The 23,343-nt window shown below is 38.4% G+C and overlaps 1 protein-coding gene across 2 annotated transcripts in view; it reads right to left on the reverse strand.

Annotated features, from left to right (window-relative positions):
* Nucleotides 1–339: 339 nt before the first annotated feature.
* LOC139939372 (uncharacterized) overlaps nt 340–23,343 on the reverse strand; it is a 42,741-nt gene continuing 19,737 nt past the window's right edge. For both annotated transcript variants that reach the window (XM_071935196.1, XM_071935195.1), the window contains 9 exons: nt 23,162–23,265; nt 22,188–22,352; nt 16,818–17,135; nt 16,217–16,341; nt 14,821–15,225; nt 14,125–14,413; nt 12,453–12,592; nt 10,753–11,059; nt 340–10,443 (listed from right to left, as the gene is read on the reverse strand). In XM_071935196.1, the coding sequence (XP_071791297.1) occupies nt 10,078–10,443; nt 10,753–11,059; nt 12,453–12,592; nt 14,125–14,413; nt 14,821–15,225; nt 16,217–16,341; nt 16,818–17,135; nt 22,188–22,352; nt 23,162–23,265 (2,219 nt within the window). In that variant the 3' untranslated portion in view covers nt 340–10,077. The remainder of the gene's footprint in view (nt 10,444–10,752; nt 11,060–12,452; nt 12,593–14,124; nt 14,414–14,820; nt 15,226–16,216; nt 16,342–16,817; nt 17,136–22,187; nt 22,353–23,161; nt 23,266–23,343) is intronic.

The following is a 23,343-nucleotide window of genomic DNA, read 5'->3' on the forward strand; positions in this document are numbered from 1 at the left end:
AAGACACTGCTCTAGAATTGCAAGGGTCGTGGGTTCGAATCCCACCCGAGTAACGTGCCTGTGATATTTTTTCACAGGAAAGTATACAATGCTAACACACATCGGTGTATGGGTAAAAACCAAAATTAATAGACCCATGATGCATTGCAACATACAGCTTCAGTGCAATTATTTCAGGAGAAGCGCTGCGTCTTTAAGTTGGGGAGTCAATTTCTTCTCTGCATTTGTTTTGAGAAGCCAGCTAACTCCCTGATCAAATACTGATCAAGACTAAATTTGACATTTTCCCCACAAACAATTGAAGACACAAGAAGTTTGCATCCAAAAACCATTGAAAAATAAGCAGAAAGACCATAACATTTTATTGAATCGTTTTACCACAGGACAGAATATAATATAATCATTTCTCACACAATAATAAGCTTTTTTTTTATGTTACCATTTAACCCTTAGAGGAAGAGTAACAATATTCAGTTAATGTACAATTCAAATTATCTTGCCATATTATCTTTATTAATACTACATTAGTAGCCCTTTGCAACACTCAAATCTAACCAACAATAAACCCACAAAATAATAGCGTTCTGGAAAAATGCAAATGGCATTATAATTTTTTTTTTTACTTTAGCCTCCAGTTCACCGAGGTTTGTGTTTAACAAAGTTGTTCAAGAAATATCAAAGAAAACCAAGTTCTTATTAAAGTCAGATATAAGATTACCATTGTACCTTCTAATCAGATCATCTGACACAGTGTAGTCAATGAAGAAAGATTGAGATTGGGGCCCAATTTTATTAAGCTGTTTAGCAGAAAGTACTTCTTAACAATTTTGTTTGCTTAGCAGCAAATGTGTGGACACCAGTGCACAACAATGTCAACTTTATGGATCGTTGGCAGGTAACCTGTTTTTGCTAAGCAAGATTTTTTCTGTTTTTGCTAAGCAAGATCTTCCCATGCTTAGCAGGTTTTAGTGCTTACAGGCTATCTGAAACTGGGCCCTGCATTCAGATTGAAGGGATTGTTCTTTTGTTGCAGAAACCGTGATGGTTTATCTACATGCATCAATCAATACTTCATTCGTGAGTAATGGTTTGTATGCAGTTATCATTTTGTTTTGAAAGGTGTGCATGCAGTTTTAAGATGAGGTTCATAGACTAAGCAAGAAGTTGAAAACAATTTGGAATAACTAATGTATCCATTTGACATCTTTGGTGATGAAAGCAACAATAATAACTTCAATCAAGTTTTTCGTTTTGTATATGCCTACTAAATAATGTCAACAGTATCAATGAGTTTAGAACAATTTTGTAAAACACAATGCTCTCGGTTGTGGTAATAATTCCAACGATGAAAAAATTACACATCTAAATTTGATTTTCATATTCACAGCCCAACCTATGCAGTTGATTATTTTCATTATTACTTATTTATTTATTTATTTGTTATTACCTTTTTTTTTCCTTCTCCTTTTTTTCTTTTTTTTAATCTTTAGTTTAATTCTCTAAATGCTAAATTTATAAGATTAAAAGAAATGCAATCTATGGGAGCTCGGCTTTTGAATGATTTTCATAAAATGATTGCCTTCTAAAGCAAGCATCCTCGCAGCAAAATAAAAAGTATTTTACTTCTCAAGAAACAAATCAAAACACGCGACACCAAACCCTTCTTTGCATTGCTCAGCAAACAAACTCAAATTGAGCTAAAGTTTAACAAAACTGAGTCCTGCTTTTCAGACTTAGAAATGTTTGCCAATATCGGGAGTGACCCAAACTGGAAAATAATACTATACATGCAATAAAAAGTCTAGCACTGAATGAGTTGCTGATTGTGGTGAAACCCATGGATTAAGCAATCTCATGGGGAAGGTAAGCAAAGTCAAGTTCCACTTTCACCCCTCTTCAAGGTTTCTGGAACATTTCACAAAAAGGTTAAGGCCATTTTCTAATCGTCCCTGATTGCATTTCACCGATAACAGAAGAAAAAAAATATACACTTATCACGTTAGTCAATTCAAATTAACTGAAAGTGGGTCAACTTCAACTTTTGAAAAACAAAATGGAGTAACATTCATTCTCTTATTAGTTTTAGTCAACTACATTTGAATCCAAAGCCAACAGCAGACAGTGGTGTGTTTAAGGATTTTGGTAATTTTTGTAACACAAAACACATTGTTCACAGATTTACATTAAACTTACACAGTTTCAAGATATTACTTGTATAAATCTTCCCTCTAAATATTACTTGCTGCGGTGCTGTAGTGTTTGATAAATGAGTAAAACAATGTCACGAAAATACATTTACATGCTCAAATAATTGCCATGACTTGTTTTGCTAATTTTTCGAAAACTACAGCACCTCAGCAAGTAATACTTTAAGTGAAGTTTTCTACCATCATTATCTTGAAACTGTGTGAGTTTGGTGTCAATCTGTGGACAATTTGTTTTGTGTCCTAAAAAAGAATACCCAAACCCTTTAACCAAAGTGAACAAATCAACAAGCATCGGCAAACATCAGTGTAAAATGTGCATCATTCACCACTACAAATCACCACAATCTGTAATTATTGTATATATACATAGATCTGATTCCAGATGACAATTTTGCTGTGTTCACTGGTTTCAATTCATCAATTCAGTTCATTTGGTTCAGGCTTTCAACTTTCTGCTGACAAGCCGATTTCATAAATTTGGGGTTTCTCAGAAGTGCCAATGAAAAACTGTAAAACACAGTACAGAGTCTGGTTATGCGTGAAACTTCTCCTTCTTGAGAAACTGCAGTTGCATGACCACATAAAAACTAGTTCATGTTTTATTGCTAAAAATGGTGTTCTTGAACAAAAAAAAAACTAATTTCAAGAAGACTATTCTTGTGTCACTCCCTGAAATGTTAGTTCTAATTTTTTCTAGGGAGTGACACAATAACCTGTCTCCTTAAACAACATTTTTTTCTTATTTCAAAATATTATTTTTAACCAGTGTTGCTATAAAAGCTGCCATTTTTTCAAAGACAAACAGGCGAAGACTAGGGGTTTTCTACATTATTCAAACCGATTTGAACATCAATAGTCAAAGACTAAAGTGTAAGGTTTATAATAACAGTTTAGTCAGTGAGTTGTATGGTGAATATGGCAAGGACGAAAAAACAACAACAAAAATATGAGGGGGAACAGAGAGGTCTCAAAATACTACAGAGTGTAATATGGCAAATTCTAACATTCAAACATCCGAAACTACTTTGGATAAATAACCAGTAACCATCATAGCATAACAAGAGAAAATTACATTTTTACGGAAAAAGATAAATTCACAAATCACATTTCAAAAAATATATATCATACATGTACATGTAGTTCTGAATAGTTTTTCTTTAATATGGAAACATATATATAAACAATATGATATCTTGTTATCATTTTTTTTTCTTTTCATAAATGTAATGTAATGTTTCATTTTGGAGATACATGTAATGTTTATACAACATCAAATTTCAATGCAGTAGTTTCAAAAACGAGCAATGCTACATGTGTTCTAGCCCCTGGTCTATGCTACACAACAAACCTAACTTTGTAATAATGATCATGGAAAGTAAAATAGAACTATAATAAGCAGGTTAAAATTTGGGCTGAAAGTGTGGATGCATGTAGAAGAAACACACAAATCTAGGGATTAAAGGATTTGGGTACTTCTGGTAACACAAAACACAATGTCTACAGATTTACATTAAACTTTAAAAGTTTGAAGATAATGATAGTAGAAAGCGTACCTTAAAATATTAGCTGTCGAGGTGCTGTAGTTTTTGAAAAATGAGTAAAACAATGTCATAAAAATACGTTTTTACATGCAAAAATAATTTTTCGTCATGATCACTGAGACGGAAATTATTTTCATGACATTGTTTTACTAATTTCTCAAAAAACTGCAGCACCTCAGCAAGTAATATTTTCAGGGAAGCTTTCTATTAAAATTATCTTCAAACTGTGTAAGTTTAATGTGATCCTGTGGACATTGTGTTTTTTGTCCTACAAAAAGTACATAGATCCTTTAAACATGAAAAGTACAAGCCATGCAAATGGATCACAATCATACACTGCAATAAAACATTTCACTCATGTACATCAGACTCCCTCAAGCTCAGAGCCATGGTTCAATTTCATGGCTCTGCTTACCCCGATTTCTGCGCTTACAATCACCGTCCTCCACTTGCACGGCAAGCGCCGAATATGTGCTAGCTGTTTAAGCAAAGAATGCCTAGTAACGTGCAGTACGCATGGGCACAAGCTCAAATTACCTACTAACGTGTGAAATTCGGATTTGACCAAATTTACCCTCGACGTAAACGCGGAATTCCATACTTCCGTAAGGGCCAGTTCTTCGCTTACGGTAAGCAGAGATATGAATTGGGCCCAGATCTTTCCACCATTGGTATCCAACGGGTTGGTATCCGAATCACGTTATACACTCTAACTGGGAAATGGCAGTTTCTATGAAAACGTGTTTGTGGGACACCATGTACGTTAAATTAATATTAATAATTGTTTAACATTAACATTTCCACAGGTAGGTTTACATAATCATATGGTTCGTACACGGAAACATTTCATAGCATTTTACCCAATATTGTTCATAACTGCATAAATGTGTCAGCTTGTATCCAATGCCGATATCTAGATCTCACTGAAGCTATATACATGTATGCAGCAAAAGACATGGTATTTTCATTTCATTTTATTAAGGGGGGACAGAAACAAATTAATTTATACGGCATGCTATTTCATTGTATAAACCTTCAACTTGTAATCTATTTCAGATTCTACACACATTAATTTTTTTGTAAAAAAAAAACGTTTCAATGGCTTGAACATGTTTTGACCGAATTTAACCGTTAAGGTATTTTTCACATTACATGTACAGTATATCATTAATTTGGAAACATGACAGCGTGCAACGCAAACACATACTGCCTTATATGTGGATGTGTCTGCTACGTGAACACACTTGCATTAGAACATTTGAATAATGTGCATCAATGTCGACTATTTGTGTCGAGATGATTCAGTTACACCAAAGGCCGAGTCACACTGCAGCAATAACCAAAACGATAACAATCACGATGCAAAGAGAACGCATTCTATTGGTTGCAATTGCTCCACGCAGAATACGCTCACCCTCATAGACCTTTTCCCAAATACTCGGGCGCGAGCATAAAGCTTGGAATTAGGTGCATTGTGGTCTAGCTGGTGATCAAATTTGATCCAAAGCTATCCCACAACGCACCTCATTCAACTGTTTGCGCTTGCGCAATGGTATTGGTGAAGGGTCTATTCAACCAATAGAATGCGTACTCTTAGCGTCGTGATCGTTATCCCTTTCGTTATCGCTGCAGTGTGACCTGGCCTTTAAAGCAGTAGACTCGTACCTTCATGCAGTGGTAAGTGCAACATTCAGATCTAGCAAACTTGCATTATTAGCATCCAATCAAAGCATTTTCTACTAGAGCCTTTATAAGAGCAAGCATCACAACATCATAACCATATTAGATATATTTGAAAACAAATAAATAACATTGTGAAGGATATTACACACTTCCCTTAAAATTGTTTAAACAGAAAATCAAAACAATACTAAAATGTTTTTGTTTTTTTCATTTTTACGGGTGTTTTTTTCTTCTAAACATCCATCGACCAATCATAATATATGGGCAAACTATAAATGCTTTTGTAGATACTCCAGGGGGATATTAACTTAGCTTCACCTGCAGCATTGAACCACTGCAAAAGCATTCATTCTCACATTAAAAAAAAAATTGCTTTACTTTTTTAAAATTAAACATTTAAAAAAAATGAATCTTGGCTGCTAGTTCTTGTGTTTGATTCCCATGTAGTAAACATCCACATGTTCCTACACTATAATCATGAATTAGATTTTTAGTGTTTGTTCTTGTGATATTCCTTTGTCATGTTTTAAATTTTACTTAATTTTAACCAGTTCAGTCCTCAGACATATTGGAGCTACCAATATTTGCATTTTGCAATCAGGAAGATTTTTGTCCAACAATCAGGGAGATATTAAAAAAATACATTTGAAGTAAAAGGGAAAAAAGTTTAAATTATCAGGGATATTTCCAATTTTGTTCATCAGTACATGGATTTTTTTAAGCACAGTTCGCTCTTTGCTCTACCATAACAAAATAACAACAATGTTAATCCTGAATTGGAATTACTTAATATTAACTCATAAATAATTTTGACAGAGGGCAATATCACTGTCTGGGACTACCGTTGTACACATACATGTACGTACATCCTAAGAATTCATGCATGGTGGTAGTAATGATAAAAAATCCTAATAATCAAGTAGGTTTGCTAGCAACTGTAATGATGCCGAAAATGTCCCATTGCATACAGTATCAAGACTCACGCACGAGGCCTGCATGCTCCATTTTTGAAAGGGCAAGGGCACCAAGGCATTTTGTGCCTTGGCAAAGGGTACCCTATGAGGAAATTGTCAATTTCTACTGTAGCATTTCAAGGGGTCATCGCCTTTGTTGCCTGCATGAAGTACCAGACCCGAGACTGATGTACTTCTTTCTGTTGCTGAGGCGCAACAGCAACCTTTCATACAACCAGTCCAAATGGAAAGCTTGCATTACCTTATATTCCATACACCCTAAGTAGATTTTCAAATCAAATCTAAAGTCAAGTTTATCAGATTAATTCCATTGTCAGTTGAAATCCACTTTGATCACAAGGATTTAACAGACATCAACAACTATACACAAATGACATGCTCAAGCTAGTTTGAAGGTTTAAACAATTTTCTATTGTGTGATTTGCTGCCGTTAAATTACCAACTCAAATGAGAGAAAACTATGAAAGCTTTAGCTATATTTGGGCTACAAAACAAAATTCATGGTACATCACTAAAAATTTACTTAAATTAACTGTTAACCTATATTTCAAGGAGAAGTTATAGCTTGATCGTAATGCGATTTATTCAATGAAATCTCTTTATAAATCCTATACCTGAATCAGGTGACTTGTGACCTGCGACAGGTCTGAGTGATGGCTCTCTTGGTAGAGTGGACTGTTAACAAATAAAGGATTCTAATTAAATAATGGGCAGCCTTCAAGCATCAAACAACAATTCAATCCTTTTGGGGGAGGAGGCTATAATACACCCAAACGTAAAGCCCATGCTAAATGCCAGAAACAAGTCAAGTTAAAGGAATATGTAAGACATTATTAAATTCAGTACACACTATTAAATTCAGTACACACTGGTACACGCACTGTACCGTATTGACAGACTTTTAAACAAAGCACCATGTTTTCTTTGCCCACCTTTTTTCATCGTGTGAATGAAGACCAAATCCAGACAATGTTCCTAACTTTCTTGAAGTTAGTCTCCACAACTTTGACCATGACCACAAAAAAATGTCCATGAAGAGGACATGATGTGTGTATCAAGCACTCCATGCAAACTCAGTACATTTTTTTTTGTACACCCGACTTGTACTAGCGTAATCAAACCCAGCTATAATATCAAACCAGCTTAAGGCAAAGTATACCTTTGGTTTTTGGAATCATACTTTGTGTGTTAATCCTATACAAATGTAGATATAATATGTAATGAGAAGGTGGCAGCGTTGTTGAGATATCGCCGAATATCTGGAGCGGTTATGTCCACGCAGGAAGAATAATCCGTAGTTGAAATACACATTCTCAGATTGAAATGCTTTCGAATCCCTCTCTCTCTCTCAAACAACATTCATTTGAAGGGGAATTGTTTCTCAAAACGTTACACATTATCAACAGCTGCAGTGCTGTTTACCAAGTAAGTCGTTATCGTAATTAATTTTTGGAGTAATTATTACAAAGGTATACCCTTCCTTTAAACACAAGAAGCGACAGAGGCAAAGTATAACTTGTATGCTTGAGACCTCCCTTTCAAACCATCATTATGGTTCTGTTCTTTTCATGATTCTGTATGCCATTACCTTAAAATGGTGCTTCCAATTTCTGTAAGTTAACAGTGCTCTCAGAAAGTCCTAACGCTTCTCAAATGTCCTATCTGATATGAAACCCTTCAATTCACAATGAACTGAACTTAACAAGTGTCTCGGAAACTCACTGCAATGAAACCTCGTAGTAAAAGAACCACTTCAACACCAAATTTACTCTTCATAAATAATGTACTATTAGAAGGTCCTATAATATTTCTTTGGTTGTTGTCAAAAAGTGCTTTGTTAAAAAAGGGGATCTCAATTTGTTTAACAAATCAGACCCAAGCCAAACAAAAAAACACAACTGAATGCTTGATTGAATGGTTCACTTAACAATATATCACATACACACAATACCATCAAAAATATGGAAACCCAACATTATTATATCATACCACTTCTAGTGTACGATATCAGTGAAACAGGAGACATTAATGCAAATATTGGATGCATGCGAGTGAATTGTCGCAGAATAAAAATCACAAGGTGAATTCTGGACTGTTCGCCGAGTGAAATTACGGACAAATCTCAAAGCTCAATTTTCAGCCTACCCTCCCGAGTCTTTCAAAGCTACCGAATCATTTCAAAACCAACTTTCCCAACTCTCTCTAATCATACAATCATCACTGCATATCATTCACTAATTTCCAATTTTGCCAAGCGTTTCTATTGGATTTGGATTAAGACATCAAAAGTCCGTGCTTAATTTTTCTCCACATCAGAATCAAACAAAGAGCAGGCTATATCATCCCGATGTTGATATGACCATAGCACACATTATTTGTAAATGATAAAGGCCAAATGACAAACAGCCCCAAAAAACAACTTAAACCAGTTTACACCTGATTTCAACACGCTAATATTTTCCCTGCTAGAATTCCGGTGATATTTTTTTTTTTTTTTTTTTCTTTTTTCCTGTCAAATCAGATGCCTGTATACAACATCACTTAGATTGTGACAAATAACACACAGAAAAAACAGAAATGCTCAATGAGTGTCCCATTTCACCATACTAGTATGTCACAGGATATAATTTTAAATATCACATGGTATTGTACCCAACAACAGGTCAAGCGTGTAGTTGAGCTCAGCATTCTTCGTTACATTTGGCCACAGAGTGCACTTGAGCTAAACATTCCTTACCCATCAAATACATCTTTCCAGTATTTAATATCTAAAGCCGTGACCGAATTAGCGGCTACAGCTAAGGCTAGATTTCCACATCATCATGCGTAGAGGTACGCTTCATACTTAGCAACAGCCCTAGCCGTACCCACCAATTCGGATACGGCCCAAGTACAGAAGTTATACCAAGAACTTTTTAAAGAGTGCCGACTCTCCACCACCAGTCTAAGACCGACGGACCTTGGTGCATGTAGACCGTAATCCTCATGGTATTCCTATCTCTAAACCAACAGCTCATCACGTCGGCCTTGCTGGGTGGCTCATCACAGATGTAGTAACCTGCTGGGTAGTGTGGACAAAATTCCTGGTACCAACAACACCCGGACTAACCTTCCGGCGCTCTACCAATTGAGCTATCTAGCCTTAAGTTGGCGGTCTCCAATATCTTTATTCAAGGGTGCCAGTCTGAAGCCATACAACCGTTGACTGCCAAGTAGCCAGGGATCACACCCACGTTTACGATACAACCTTTGTGTTTACTAGATGTAACGATTCTTGAAATCCTCAATGAGCCAGGATGTAATTCCACATCTTGACACGCCGACTTCTGAATCCCAAGTGCTGCACTTCATTAAAGCCTGCCGTAACAGTGTTCAGAATATTTTAAAGATCGTCCTCTGTGGTATATGTTTCTATAAGTTAACCATTTCACATACTTAAACGTGCGGAGTATACAGTGACAGTAACACAGCAAATTGTGACAGGAATAAAGCCACAACTGTTCCGAGTATAATGCTTCAAGGTATATGATCAACAAGCATTCACTCGACGTTGTGTGAATTTCACCAACAAGACTTTTCTCTCGTTCCTCCACCAGCATTAGTATGAAAGGCAACCCAACAACAGCCACACTCCTCATCATCCCCCGCCCCAAAAACACAATCCTGCCTGTGTTACTTTGTGGTCATTTGACGAGACTGTGGTGGTGATCTTCGGCCAGGGTAGTAGTCTCTACGATACCTCTGTTCATAGTTCTGTTCACGCTCATTACGAGGAGGGCCGTAGCGGGGCCTGTGTGGCTTAGCGGTTGCCTGTGTATTATGAGAATGTTGTGATAGTGGCGTTGAATGGGATGGCGGTAGGGTCTGTCTGGGCTGTTGTGTATTGGACTCAGTGGCATTGGTACTTGAAGTGCTTGTTGTAGTGGTTGCAGAAGTAGACACTGTTGAGGTTGATGAAGCGGCAACAGATGCCGCATTGGCCTTAGCTGCTCGCTTTGCAATGACTGCTGCGTAGCTTAGACGTGGCATCGAAGATTCCTGAAATTCAAACAGCCCAACAACAAAAACGTTGAATTGTTGTTAGATGTATAAAGAAAACTTTAGATTTACCAAACACCAACGGAAATGTTACTACTTTCTCCTGTTTTTGTCAAAACTTGAGTGTCTTGTTTTAATTTTTCTTTGCCGTGTATTTAACATTGTATGCATGACCCTATGCGGTTAACTACTTTCACGTTATTATTCTGTAACAAGTATTCCAACAAAACTATCATCTTCCAAACAGGTAACAGTTTCACATCATGAGACAAATGGCAATAGATTAGTTGTCTAGTGTCTACGACTCACAGTTGCATGTGTAGTTGTACTGGCTGAAGATGAGGCACTGGATGAATTTGTTGTTGTTTGGCTATCGACTGTCGGACTCCCGAAGGTCACCGTTTGCGTGCTTCCCGTCGCTGTAGAGACTGTCGTCCTTGCAACGATTGAAGCCACGGTGCAGGTTGCCACAGTGCCGGTGGTGTTCACCGCTGTGCTGGCAGTCTGGCTGACCTTGGCATGTTGTGAGGGGGTGGTGATGGGAGTCAAGTTGGCTTCAGGGCTGGAAGATATCTCCAGGTCTGTCTGTGTGGCTACAGGTACCTGTGTTTGTTTACTGAGTGACAAGAACAAACAAATCTTTTACGTATTTGATTCTTATGTCAAATTGAGAAATCAAAACAGCCACTCAGGTCAGAAGTCTCTATAATATTTCTTTTGGCTAAGGATTGTGCCACAGAAGGGAGTGGGGGTTCAAAGGCCCAATGCTCAGGACCATTGTTTGAGTAAAAATTGCCTGCGTTCACTTTATATGTCGCTGTTTAAAGGATTTGGGTACTTTTTGTAACACAAAACACAATGTCCAAAGATTTCCATTTAAGGGACACACCGGCCGAATTGGGCTATTTGGGCTACAAAATAGACTAAGAAATGTATTCAACGGGTTTCCAGGAATGAAGAAGAACAGTCCTTAAAATTTGAGCATTTTAAAACAAAAACGAAGGTCGCGTGATTGTTCTAACCAAAAAGTGGTACAAACAATCACGTGACCTTCCGGGCTAGTTTTACTTCCAGCCGTCTAAAAGTAACTTACCAAACCAAATTTAAATATTTTTTTTACAAAATTATTAACAGGTAATTGACGAAAAAGATCATGTATTCAAATTATCGCTACAAAATGTAAATAATGGTGAAAAATCTAACTTAAGATTCGCATTCAAAGAGTCGTGTAACGGAAGCTTGTTATATGGCCCCACAGCGTGGAGCATTCGGAACGTAAGTCTCGGGGCATATCACGTACCGCACATGCCGTGTCTCGTGGGGGGCTGGAGGTGTAATCCCGGGCATTTCAAAATACATTCTCACAAGGACGCTTTTGAATCCCTCACGATTCCCCCCCCCACCCCCCCCCCCCCCCACCAACCCCCACTAATATTTTCAGGGTTCAAGCTTTCTCTTATCATTATCTTCAAACTGTGTAAGTTTCATGTAAACCTGTGGACATTGTGGTTTTTGTCCAAAAAAAGTACATAGACCCTTTAAGCTGCCCAAAAATCAGCCAAGGAGCATTTTGTCAGCTTGATATCCATTTATAATCTAGACAGCTCAAATTCCAAACATTATGATAGAGCAATGAATGGGCAGTCATGTTGGCTCAGTGGTTTCTCTCCATGCCTTTCACCTCTGTGGACCCTGGTTTGAGCCGGGACCAGGGCCTAGCACGTGGATTGGGTTTTTCAGTCCCTACTCGACTGTGTGGGCTTTCCCTATAGGGGTTTTCCTTCCACGACTGAAATTGGAATTTCTTTGTAGTCTTATCTACAAAAAACTTGTGTGATGTTTCTGTAAGAATGCTTTGCCAATTATATAGTTCAGATTCAGATTCAGAATATTTTAGTTCAAGACATGAATAGAGAACAAAACTTATAAATTTGCCAGCAACTGAGATGCAAGGCAAAATGTGCCTGCCACCGCAAACGGCAATTTTAAAAATAAGAATATATTCCTACCTTGGTATTAAGGTGGGTGTTTTTAAAGATGTAGAAGACGGCAGTTGTTCTTTGCTATCTGGTATGTTACTTGTGTTTGTGGCACTGTCCTTCGTTGCTGGATGGTTTGGTTTGGCTGATTCCTGAGATTTGGCAGCACGCTTTATATAGAGGGGGAACAAGAAAAAAGTAAATACATTGCTTTTATCCGGACACAAATTTAGATATTATTCTACAATTACTTAAGGCTTACTCTGCAAATAACGTTTTAATCATTTCAATTCAAAAATAATAATAAATAATAATAATAGGAACTTGTAATGCGCCAAATTAATCTAATTAAATTAAATTTAACATTTCATCGAATTAAACATCTATGTTAAAGGCGCAGCGGAGCCAATGTCAACAAAACAATGCATGTACATATCCAGTGAATAATAATAATACTAATAATCATTACACAATTCAATAATTTTCTTGTGCTTCTCTTCTAAAGATATATCATGTTATAAATAAAATATGACCTAGATTTATAAGCAAAAAAAAATAGTTAATCTGTATAAACCAAAATAAAGAGAAAGCTCAAAATAAAAAGAAAGTAAACTTAATGCAACCTCTTAACACTTGTTACATGGAAACTTATGCAAGTTCAAACATACTTAACAACAGATGCTTTATATGAAACAGTTCTTCAGTTCAACTGTTTTTTATTAAACTGGTCCAGTGTCAACGAGTTTGTGTGTGCAAGATTAATCTTTGGCAGTTTACCTTTTCAGGACAAATACCATGATTTTATGATTGAATAGAGGTATCTTCTATAACAATATTTCTGCCTTGAAACACTTTAAAAAAAACTTTAAAAATAGCAAAATTTTGCTTGGGCTTTTTAAATAACTTTTTCCTTGGAACACAATCAAATAAAGTCAATCAAAAAAATTCAGCAATTACAGACAGGTATTATATTTAGTATTTGGGAAAACAGTAAGACAATTTGTACGAGTACAAGGGCTGACCTACATGAACACATGGTGTAGGCTTTAAAAGATTTTTCAGGCTATTTAATCACAAGTTTTCTGATTTAGAAAATCACGCAATCAGACAAATGTTGAAATACCAATGATGCAATTAACAAAAAAAAAGAGTCAAATGTTTACAACGCCACACAATTACTAGTTAAGTAACAGGCCTTGACCTGCGCTATCATTTATCATTATAAACTGCGCTATAGACCTTTATCATGCTGCCTCCATCTTGGTCATGTTCCTGCTATCGAATAACTATAAAAAATGCTAAAAATCATTTTGCAAATAGGAACCAGGCTATTTTGTTCTTCCAGCCTCGGTTTGGTAACATTGATATCAATGGGAGAAAATCAAAACGGCTACACCATGATAAAGGTCTATTGAAGGGGCACAGCAGATTTTCTTCTGGGAAAGGGTCACTCTACGAGGAAAATGTAAATTTGCCTTGAACCTTTGCAAAGGGTACCACTGCAAAAACACAGGGCACAATTTCGTAGAGCTGCTTAAGCAGAAAGTTGTGCTTAACATGTTTCTGCAAAGCCAGGATACCAGTCACAAGAATGTATTTTGGCTGGTAACCTCATTCTGGTAAGCATCATTTTGTTGTGCTAAGCTTTTTTTGTGCTGAGGGTGCCATGGGTTATTTTGAGGCCTGAAGGAAATGAAAATACCTTTGGATCCTTGACTCCTTTGACGATGTCTGCCATCGGTGTCACCAAGTCATTGTTGTTGGTCTCTTCCTCTTTTTTCTCACCACCTTCTCCGTCCGTTATCGTCCGTCCGGGCAGAGGTGGAAATGAGGCAAGATCAATCTGTGGTGATGGTGCCTTAGGTTGTTCCTTTGGTGTTTGTGGAGGCTGCTCTTTATCGCGTGAGTCTCGAATGTCTCGAGTGTTCCGTCGATTCTGAGGTTCGTCTTCCCTTTTTCTTAGCCTGCGGTAGTTGTTGTTGACGCGGGGACTGTCGTGACAAAATAAATGAATAACATTTCAATTTTATGTACACCGTCATTTCCCAAATGGCTTGACAATCGATTTAGACAATTTGTGATGGGCTCTGTGAAATTGAGACACAGGGGAGACAATTAACTTTTTGAGTTTTATACTTGGCTGAAAAGGGCAAACAACGAGCTTCACTTTGACATATATTTCACACTTTGATCAAACAAAAGTTTTTATTTAAGAAATATGAAAATTTAGACCCTTAAGAAGCAAGAAACCACATATCACATAAATTAATTTAAACTTTTCAAAATGCAAATAATTACCAAAAGTAGTACCCTACCTTTAACACATACAGACGGAGTATGTGTTTAAGGTAGGGTAAAACACTTTCATAAAAATTTCTTTCGCAGAGGTGTAACCTACCCTCTTGAGTTCTGTTGCAAGGAAGTTTGACTACTTGTTATCGACTCCTCCTGAAAGCGATTCCTTGAGGAGGATGTAGAGGTGGATGAGATGGGTTGCGACGACGATGCCGGTTGCGTTGACGACATCTCTCTCCTCCTCCCGTACCCGCTTCCCGTCTCTCGATCCCTCTCCTTATCTTCCCGTCTGTCTCTCTCGTCTCTTCTGTCCATGGGGCCGGCGTCTCTGTCACGTGGAGAATCAAACGTCCCCCTCGGACTGGACACCTGCATACCGTTGGGAGTGGTTCTTCTCTCGGAATTGGACCGATGGATGGAGTTTTCTTGAAACGGTGAATTGCTAATACGATCCGTAGTTCTCAGCTCCGGTGTACTTGAAGTACGCGAGTGACTCTTTGGATGTTGCCTGTAGTCATTTCAATAATGATAAAGTTACGCGATGATTTGTAACATGTATGTGATTTAACCATTGCAATTAGTTACATTTATAGTGGGCCCTATCCATAGGAGGATGTTTGAAGGTGCAAATTACAACAAAATTTCATTGAAATTTACATCAAAATACAAACAATAAAACTTACATCAAAATACATACAATACATAAAATACAAAAATGTACTCTGTTACAGGTAGAATTAAAATCTTTCCATGGTGGGAGTATAATTAGGTGAGGTTTGCGGTAGCACCATGTGTAAATCTCTTTGGTGTTGGTTCTGACAGGAACCTTTGGTTATCCTTTTAATGTTTCGATCAGAATGTTCTGAATCAGTGCAAGCTGATTGAAGCATTGAATTGTTAACCACCACTTCTTTTTGTGGAACCAACACTACTCAAACTTGTCAAAAGAGACTTCCAAATGGTGCTACTGCAAACCTAACCTTACTCTGTACAGATGCAGCAACAACGAAATACACAAACAAATATCATATAGAGCAGACACATTCACCTCTATACAGGGAAACAAAGCACTTTAACATTTACAAACTTTGTGACTCACTGAACAAGCGAGTCTTAACTAATCCCCTGAAGGACCCCCAGCAAACTAACCCCCTTTAAAAAAAGGAGGTAGTGCATTCCAGAACTTAGGAAAAGCCAGTAATAATGATTAGTAACTCTCATAAGGAAGCATTTTAACACATAAGCATATTAAATAAGACACTGCCAGGTTTTTGTGTTTTTTTCATCAGACTTTCTTCAAACACCAAAATCTAGAGTTACAAAGCCTAACCTAGGTATACACTGGGTGTAGGCTGTAATAGACTTTTCAGGCTATTTAAACACCATCTATTTTTTAAGGTCAACAAAATCAGACAAATGGAAGTCAGACTAATAAGAAAAGTAAAAAAAATATTTGCCTGGTTTAAAGACTGCTGAAAGATAAGGCCCATAGTACTTACCTTGTACGAGGTCCCTGATACGCATGTTGCTGATTGACATTAATTGCCTGGAACTTGTTCTGTGGCAGGGGAGGAGGAGGAGGCGGAGGGGGAAAGGCACCAGGAGAGAAGGCCTGAGGCTGTTGCTGAAAGTAAAAACAATCCGTTAAAAATACTGAGCAACGACTGTTTACAACTGCGCCGAAACACTTCGTGATGATAATAATAACAACTGTATTTATGTAGCGCTCAACACCTCAAACGAAAATAAAACTATGAAGAAATGAACAGCTTGTTTCATAATCTTTGTTCATAACCACATTACTTCAAAGTGAAATGTTTCTCAAAATGCTTCATACCTTCAAACACTGCTAATGATGTGGGCTTCCAAACAAAGGTTTTTATTGCCATCAATTTTAAGAGTGATTAACAAACGTGTACCTTCCTTTTAATTAAGCAACCCCTAGTACATTTTACATTGGTAACTTGGTAGAATCCTTAAGTGAGGACTGCAAGCCAAAGGTGCTTGATTGTTGATGGAGTGCAGATCAGACACAATCATAAACAAAACTTGGAGAACTGAAAGTGCCAAAGACAAGACAACTAGAGTACTAAAACTAACCATTGATGGCTCAAAGTACGACGGACTGGTGACACCCCACTGCTGTGATGGAGCAACATTAGGGTAGAATGTGTACTGCTGCTGCTGCTGCTGCGGTTGACTCGCTTGCTGCTGCTGCTGCTGCTGTTGCTGCTGCTGTGAGGACTGTTGCTGCTGTTGTTGTTGCTGTGGCTGTGTAGAGATAGTGTTGATGCTCGACGATGGAGGGTACTGAAACTGTTGAGCAAACATCTGTTGTCCTGTACTACTGTATCCATTCACAGGGGCCGGCTTAGGGGAGAAGTTTATTCTTTGAAGCGGCTTGGCTTTTATTCTCGCCTACAAAAAGGAAAAAACATGATTTCCCAATTAAAATACTATGCACATTATACATAAGCAGGACAGTTCTTTTACAGAACTGAGAAGTCGTCCGAATTCCGAAAAGCTTCTCCTCGGCAGTAGAGAAGCCTCCCGAATTCTGAAAAAAACTACTCGGCAGTAGAATATACAGCAAGACAACTGCTATAGGTATTTGGTTTGCGGTAACACCATGTGTGTATCTACTTGCCAGGTAGAGTTTGTTCTTAGAGAACTGCCTTGCTTTATTCTACTACCGCGGAGTAGATGTTCGGGGGTTTGGGAAACTTCTCAGTTCTGAAAAGAACTGTCCTGCTTTTTTTTAACTATTACCAAGGCGGATGGTATAGAAAATAAGCTGGGACTACTACTTTAGCTTATAGGATCGTGATTAACTGTACTGCCGCAGAGTCAGTTCTTAAATTGGTCTCAACGTTTCGACTAGCTTGCTCTAGTCATCGTCAGGAGACTAAAGACGACTAAAGACAACTTCTCGAAAGAACATGATCTACACAGCAAGTAGACATACACATGGTATTACCGCACACCAAATGCAATGCCTCAAATCCCACATAACATGGAGGTAGAATTCTACCTCCTTGCACATACTACGCAAGTAAAATTATTAGTCTCACTATCAGGTGCTGTTGCCACTTGATACAATATTGCTGGGTCAAAGAACAATCAAACTTTTATAGGAACTTAAGGGCAGTAGGGTCACACCTTTTTTTTTTTTATCTACCTCTGGAGTTTCATCAAAGTGAGGTATCAAGGTCTACTAGTGTGAACATGAGAAGCATGATACAGCAAGTTAGGCGTAGAATGGTGCTAACAAACTACCAGGCTTTCAGCCCCACAGTTATTTCGCTAGTTTGAGATTGATTGTTTTGTTTCTATTGAGGGATTTAAATCGGCTAATTATTAACAAATTCATACTGTCTCCAGTAACAGAAATCATTTAATCACCACCAAGCATGAATGAAGTTTTGTATTCCGTCATTGCCTTCGAATGATGACTCAGGCCTGTATGTTTTGTTTTTTAAAGGGCAAGGACTTGGATTTGACTGAGCGCCTGACAGCAGCCACTCAAATCAGCTCTGTGTTTGTTTGCTAATTTCTTAGTATATTGCTCAATTTGTGTTCTTATTTTTATACAACTGGATTTGTTACTACACCTGGAATCTACAGGACCTTTTCTGTGTATCCTGGAGTCATCTGAATTGTGAAAATAGTGTTTTTCTGTTGGAATTTTTCACTGTCTCAGTTGAGAATTCTGGTGTATAAAGCTTACACACACTTAGGTGGCTGCATCCTGTGCAGTCATCCACCTAGTCCATGGACATTGTTCGCCCATCTGGGGACAATGGAGGTAAGTATCCTTTTCATTCTCTCTCTGCTTGCTAGACCATTGTACTGTACTGACTCATCTGTGGTCAGCTTTGTTCCATCAGCATCAATTGTGTCTGATGCTTACATTCTGCCAAAGACACATCTAGGGTTCATCCAGCGTCATAAATATCTGAAATGCCCTATTTCTTACTATGACAACTCCCCAGCCACTTTTCATTTGGAAATTGTGATTTTTGGTGACATTGCTGTAAATCCCGGCCCTGAAGGTGTCAATAACTCAAACTCAGCAGAAGCTAGTCCAAACTCTGCAAATTCCTACTCACGAAACAAGCTTCTCAGTCTCCGTTATGCCCCATCCACACGTGCTACAACTCTGCTGCCTTCCTGTACATTATCATTACAGAACCTTGGCCTTTTTGTAAATCCCAGCACTGTTTACCGACCTACACATCGTGGTAAAAAAGCTGGTCGCCGTAGAACTGTTCATAAACCCCCCGTACCCGAAGTTACACTCCCATCTGTTCCAGTACCAGTGACTCCAGCCAAATCTCAACTCAGCCTTTGTGTTATAAACACACAGTCCATCTGTAACAAGTATGACGATTTTGCTGATTTTGTTCTGCAAAAAGATCTGGACCTTGTTGCCGTTTCAGAAACATGGCTGAGACCAGACGACAACTTAACATGTCGTCAGTGTACCCCTGCAGGCTACTACTTTCATCACATCCCAAGACCTCACAAGACTGGTGGAGGAGTTGCAATACTGTACAGATCTACTTTATCCGTCTCTGTGAAAAGTAATGACGTCCAGTACACAACTTTTGAATCTCTTCATGCTGAAGTTTCCGGAAACTCTAAATCTGTTCGTCTTGTCATTGTATACAGACCTGAAAGAGATTCAAACGGCCAACATGTGACTTTCTCAAGTTTTCTAAGGGAGTTTGAGAATTTGATTTTGGAATATCTGCTTCACCCATCGGAAATCATCATCACAGGCGACTTTAACATTCATGTTGATGACATCCACAACACCAATGCAAACCAGTTTAAGCATCTACTTCAGGCTTTTGGTCTTACCCAGCATATCAAGGAGCCGACTCATCGTCTCGGTCATTGCCTAGACCTTGTCATAACTCGTGAAATCTCCCCACCAATTGTCTCAAACTTTGTTATTCTACCTGGATTATCAGACCATTATGCAGTCATGTGTAACTTGAGTCTGTGCAAGCCCAAAGTCCCGACCGTTACTATAAAGAGCCGACAATGGAAACATGTGAATCCTACCGAAGTGTTCCGCGACATAGGCTCCCATTTAGCAAATCTAGAAGTTGATCACGACTGCTTGGATTCCTATGTCAGCCAATATGAGAGTACAGTCAGTGACATCTTGGATAAATACGCACCTTGGAAAACGAGATCAGTCAAGGTCCGAACTGAAGTCTCCTGGTTCAATGATGATATTCGTACAGCGAGAAAGATCTGTCGTCAACTGGAGCGGAAGTGGCGGAAAAATGGCAAATTGGCAATTCAACGACAAGAATATCGCAACCAATGTAAAGTAGTTAGGAATTTGATCAACCAGGCAAAGATCATCCATTATTCATCTCAAGTACAAGAATCCTCAGGAGATCAAAAGAAGCTTTTCAAGATAATTGGTAAGTTGTTGCTCAAACCCAAAACCCCTGTCCTTCCATCCACTTACAATGACCAGAACTTAGCAAATGAGTTCCAGAAATTCTTTGTCACCAAGATTTCAGACATCCGCTCATCATTTTCATCAGTCCCTTACAACGTGCCGCAGACATTGCCACAACTTCAACCAGAGTGTAGACTATCTGTGTTTGAGCCTGCGACTGTTGCTGAGATTCAAAGGGTTATTATGAAATCTCCTTCAAAATCCTGTGAGCTGGATCCAGTGTCAACATCCATGATAAAGCAAAACATCGATATTTTTGTACCCTACATCACTAAGCTTGTAAACGAATCCCTCAGTTCCGGTTGTTTCCCCGATAGCCTCAAAGTTTCCTACATCAGGCCGCTCATCAAGAAACCAAACCTGGACAAGGAGATATTCAAAAACTACAGACCGGTTGCAAACTTAAAATATCTTGGAAAAGTCATCGAACGAGTAGTTTCATCACGTATTTCTGATCACATTCATACTTTCAACCTGTCCGACGTGTTCCAGTCAGCATACAAGCCTTTCCATGGGACCGAGGCTGCACTAGTCCGTGTGAGCAACGATATTCTCTCTGCAATGGACAATGGTAACCTAACAGCACTAGTCCTGCTAGACTTGAGTGCTGCTTTTGACACTGTCGATCACAACATCCTTCTCTCTCGGCTCCAGAATCACCTTGGCATAGAGGACACAGCCCTAGCATGGTGCAAATCGTATCTCTACAATAGAACTCAGCATGTATGTATTGGCACCGCGATATCCGACCCTGTTGTTTTGAACTACTCTGTGCCACAGGGGTCGGTACTCGGCCCGCAGTGGTTTACGCTATACACTTTACCGATTCGTGACATCATCCTGAAATTTAATCTGAATTACCATGTGTACGCAGACGACACTCAGCTATACATCACGTTTAAATCTTCTCAAGAAAACGCCAATGCATCTATTGCAAGACTTGAGAAATGCATCCAAGAGATTCGACGTTGGACACAACAAAACTTCCTGAAGTTAAATGATGATAAGACAGAGTTCCTTCTATTTGGGTCACGTCAACAGTTAACTAAGGTTTCAGTGCCATACATCTCCATCGGTGATGCTCGGATAGCTCCCTCGCTGAAAGCTCGGAACTTAGGTGTTATTTTTGATTCATCGATGACACTTCAGCCACACATCAACAACATTGTTCGTTTATCATCATATCACATCAGGAATATAGGTAAGATTCGCAAGTACTTGGACAAAAGTGCCACTGAAAAGGTCATTCACGCATTTGTTACTTCTCGTCTTGACAACGGCAATGCTCTTCTCTACAGTCTTCCTAACAACCAGATTTCCCGACTTCAACGGCTCCAAAATACTGCTGCCCGCATTGTGACACTGTCTAGAAAATCCTGTTCTATCACCCCCATTCTGAAACAACTACACTGGCTCCCTATCTCTCAACGAATCATCTTCAAGCTGATGCTCATTGTCCACAAAGCTCTTAATGGCAAGGCTCCCCACTATATTTCTGAACTGCTTCAAGTTTACACTCCATCAAGGAATCTTCGATCAAGTTCTATGCTTCTCCTCATTGAACCCAAGTCTCGACACTCATGGGGTGACAGGTCTTTTTCTTCAGCCGCGCCACGCATCTGGAACTCTCTACCACTTAATCTTCGATCTTGTCTTTGTACTGCAAAATTCAAGTCTCTTCTCAAAACTTATCTTATGTCACAGGTTTTCAATGACTAATTTTGTTGTGTCTGTTTTTTTCTTTGTGTTGTGTTTTTGTTTTTGTTTTGTTTTTGGTTTTACTGCGCCTTGAACACCCAGCAGGGTGGATATGTGCGCATTACAAGTCTTATTATTATTTATTATTATTAAAGGCCTTTTTTCTCATTAGTAAAGGGAACCTCTGAGGAAATAGTAAATATCTACTGGAGCATTTCAAGGGCACCAAGGCAATCACCTTTGTTGCCTCTGTGAAGTATCAGACTTAATGACTTCAGAGAACCACTTACCATAATAGGCTTCCCTTGAAATGTTCCAACTTCTTCACGTATATATCTATAAGCCTTTTGAGCATCTGTATCGGATTCGAACGTAATATACCAGTTGCTGTTGTGAGCAAACTCACAGCTGACAAACTTCGGACAGTTGTCTCCCGTAAAGAGGGCCTTCACTTCCTAAAGATTCAAGGAAGAAACAAATATAAATATTACTTATACTTGCATCAGGGATAACGAATACAAATTGGTCTGACTATTTACATGCTTTGTATAAAGCACTCTGTATACTCAGTACTTTTCCAATAAAAACATATCTATAAAAGACCAATGTGCAGTTCACATCACAAAGAATGTTATAAGTAATTTTTTTTACAGGACTCGGGGGAAAGCATACAGTGTATACAGTGTTTAACACAAGGGTAAACCCAAATTACACTATCAAAATTATTTGTAATTTCAATGTAAAAACAGACCACAACTTGTTTTGCATTCATCAGCAAGTATAAGTGGGACAAAGATTTTAAACTTTGGGATAATGAGCACCAACAATCTGGGTGAAATCTGACAACAACTAGCTAGTTTGTCTGCTGTCTTTTCCTTCTAAACTGCCCCCCCCCCCATCGCTTTTGTTTTCAAGAGGGGTGTGAAATAAAGTATGGTCAGGTAAAGCCCGGTTCTACTTCCGGCAAATGTTAAAATGCGATACAAATTTTAACATCACAAAATTGCAACACAAAATAATTTGCAATAGCTGAATTGTGTTCAACTCCTGCAAAACATTTGCAGCAAAACAGGGCTGCGACATCAAAATTTGCTTCGCATTCGCATTCGCAAGAAGTGAAAACCAGGCTTTAGTTGCTTTAAAAATATGCATCACAGAGCAATTGAAAACAGAATGCACAAAATTTACCTTAACATATGATAAATATTTCACGTGCAATTTCAAAAAATGGAATCTCTCCTTCCAAAATAAGTAAGAAACTTACCTCTAGGGGAGTGGCTTGAGGTACTTCTCGTAGGATGACTGTACATCTCTTGTGATTTGGACGAACTTTCTCACCGTTTTCATCTACCTTGACACATGCTGATTCTACAAAAGGACAATGAATGTCAAACTGTTTAGCATTTTATGTACCTTTGTAGAATCTACCTCAAGTGAGTCTTAAAA

This window comes from Asterias amurensis, chromosome 7 (genome assembly GCF_032118995.1).
Source record: "Asterias amurensis chromosome 7, ASM3211899v1".
Taxonomy (NCBI): domain Eukaryota; kingdom Metazoa; phylum Echinodermata; class Asteroidea; order Forcipulatida; family Asteriidae; genus Asterias; species Asterias amurensis.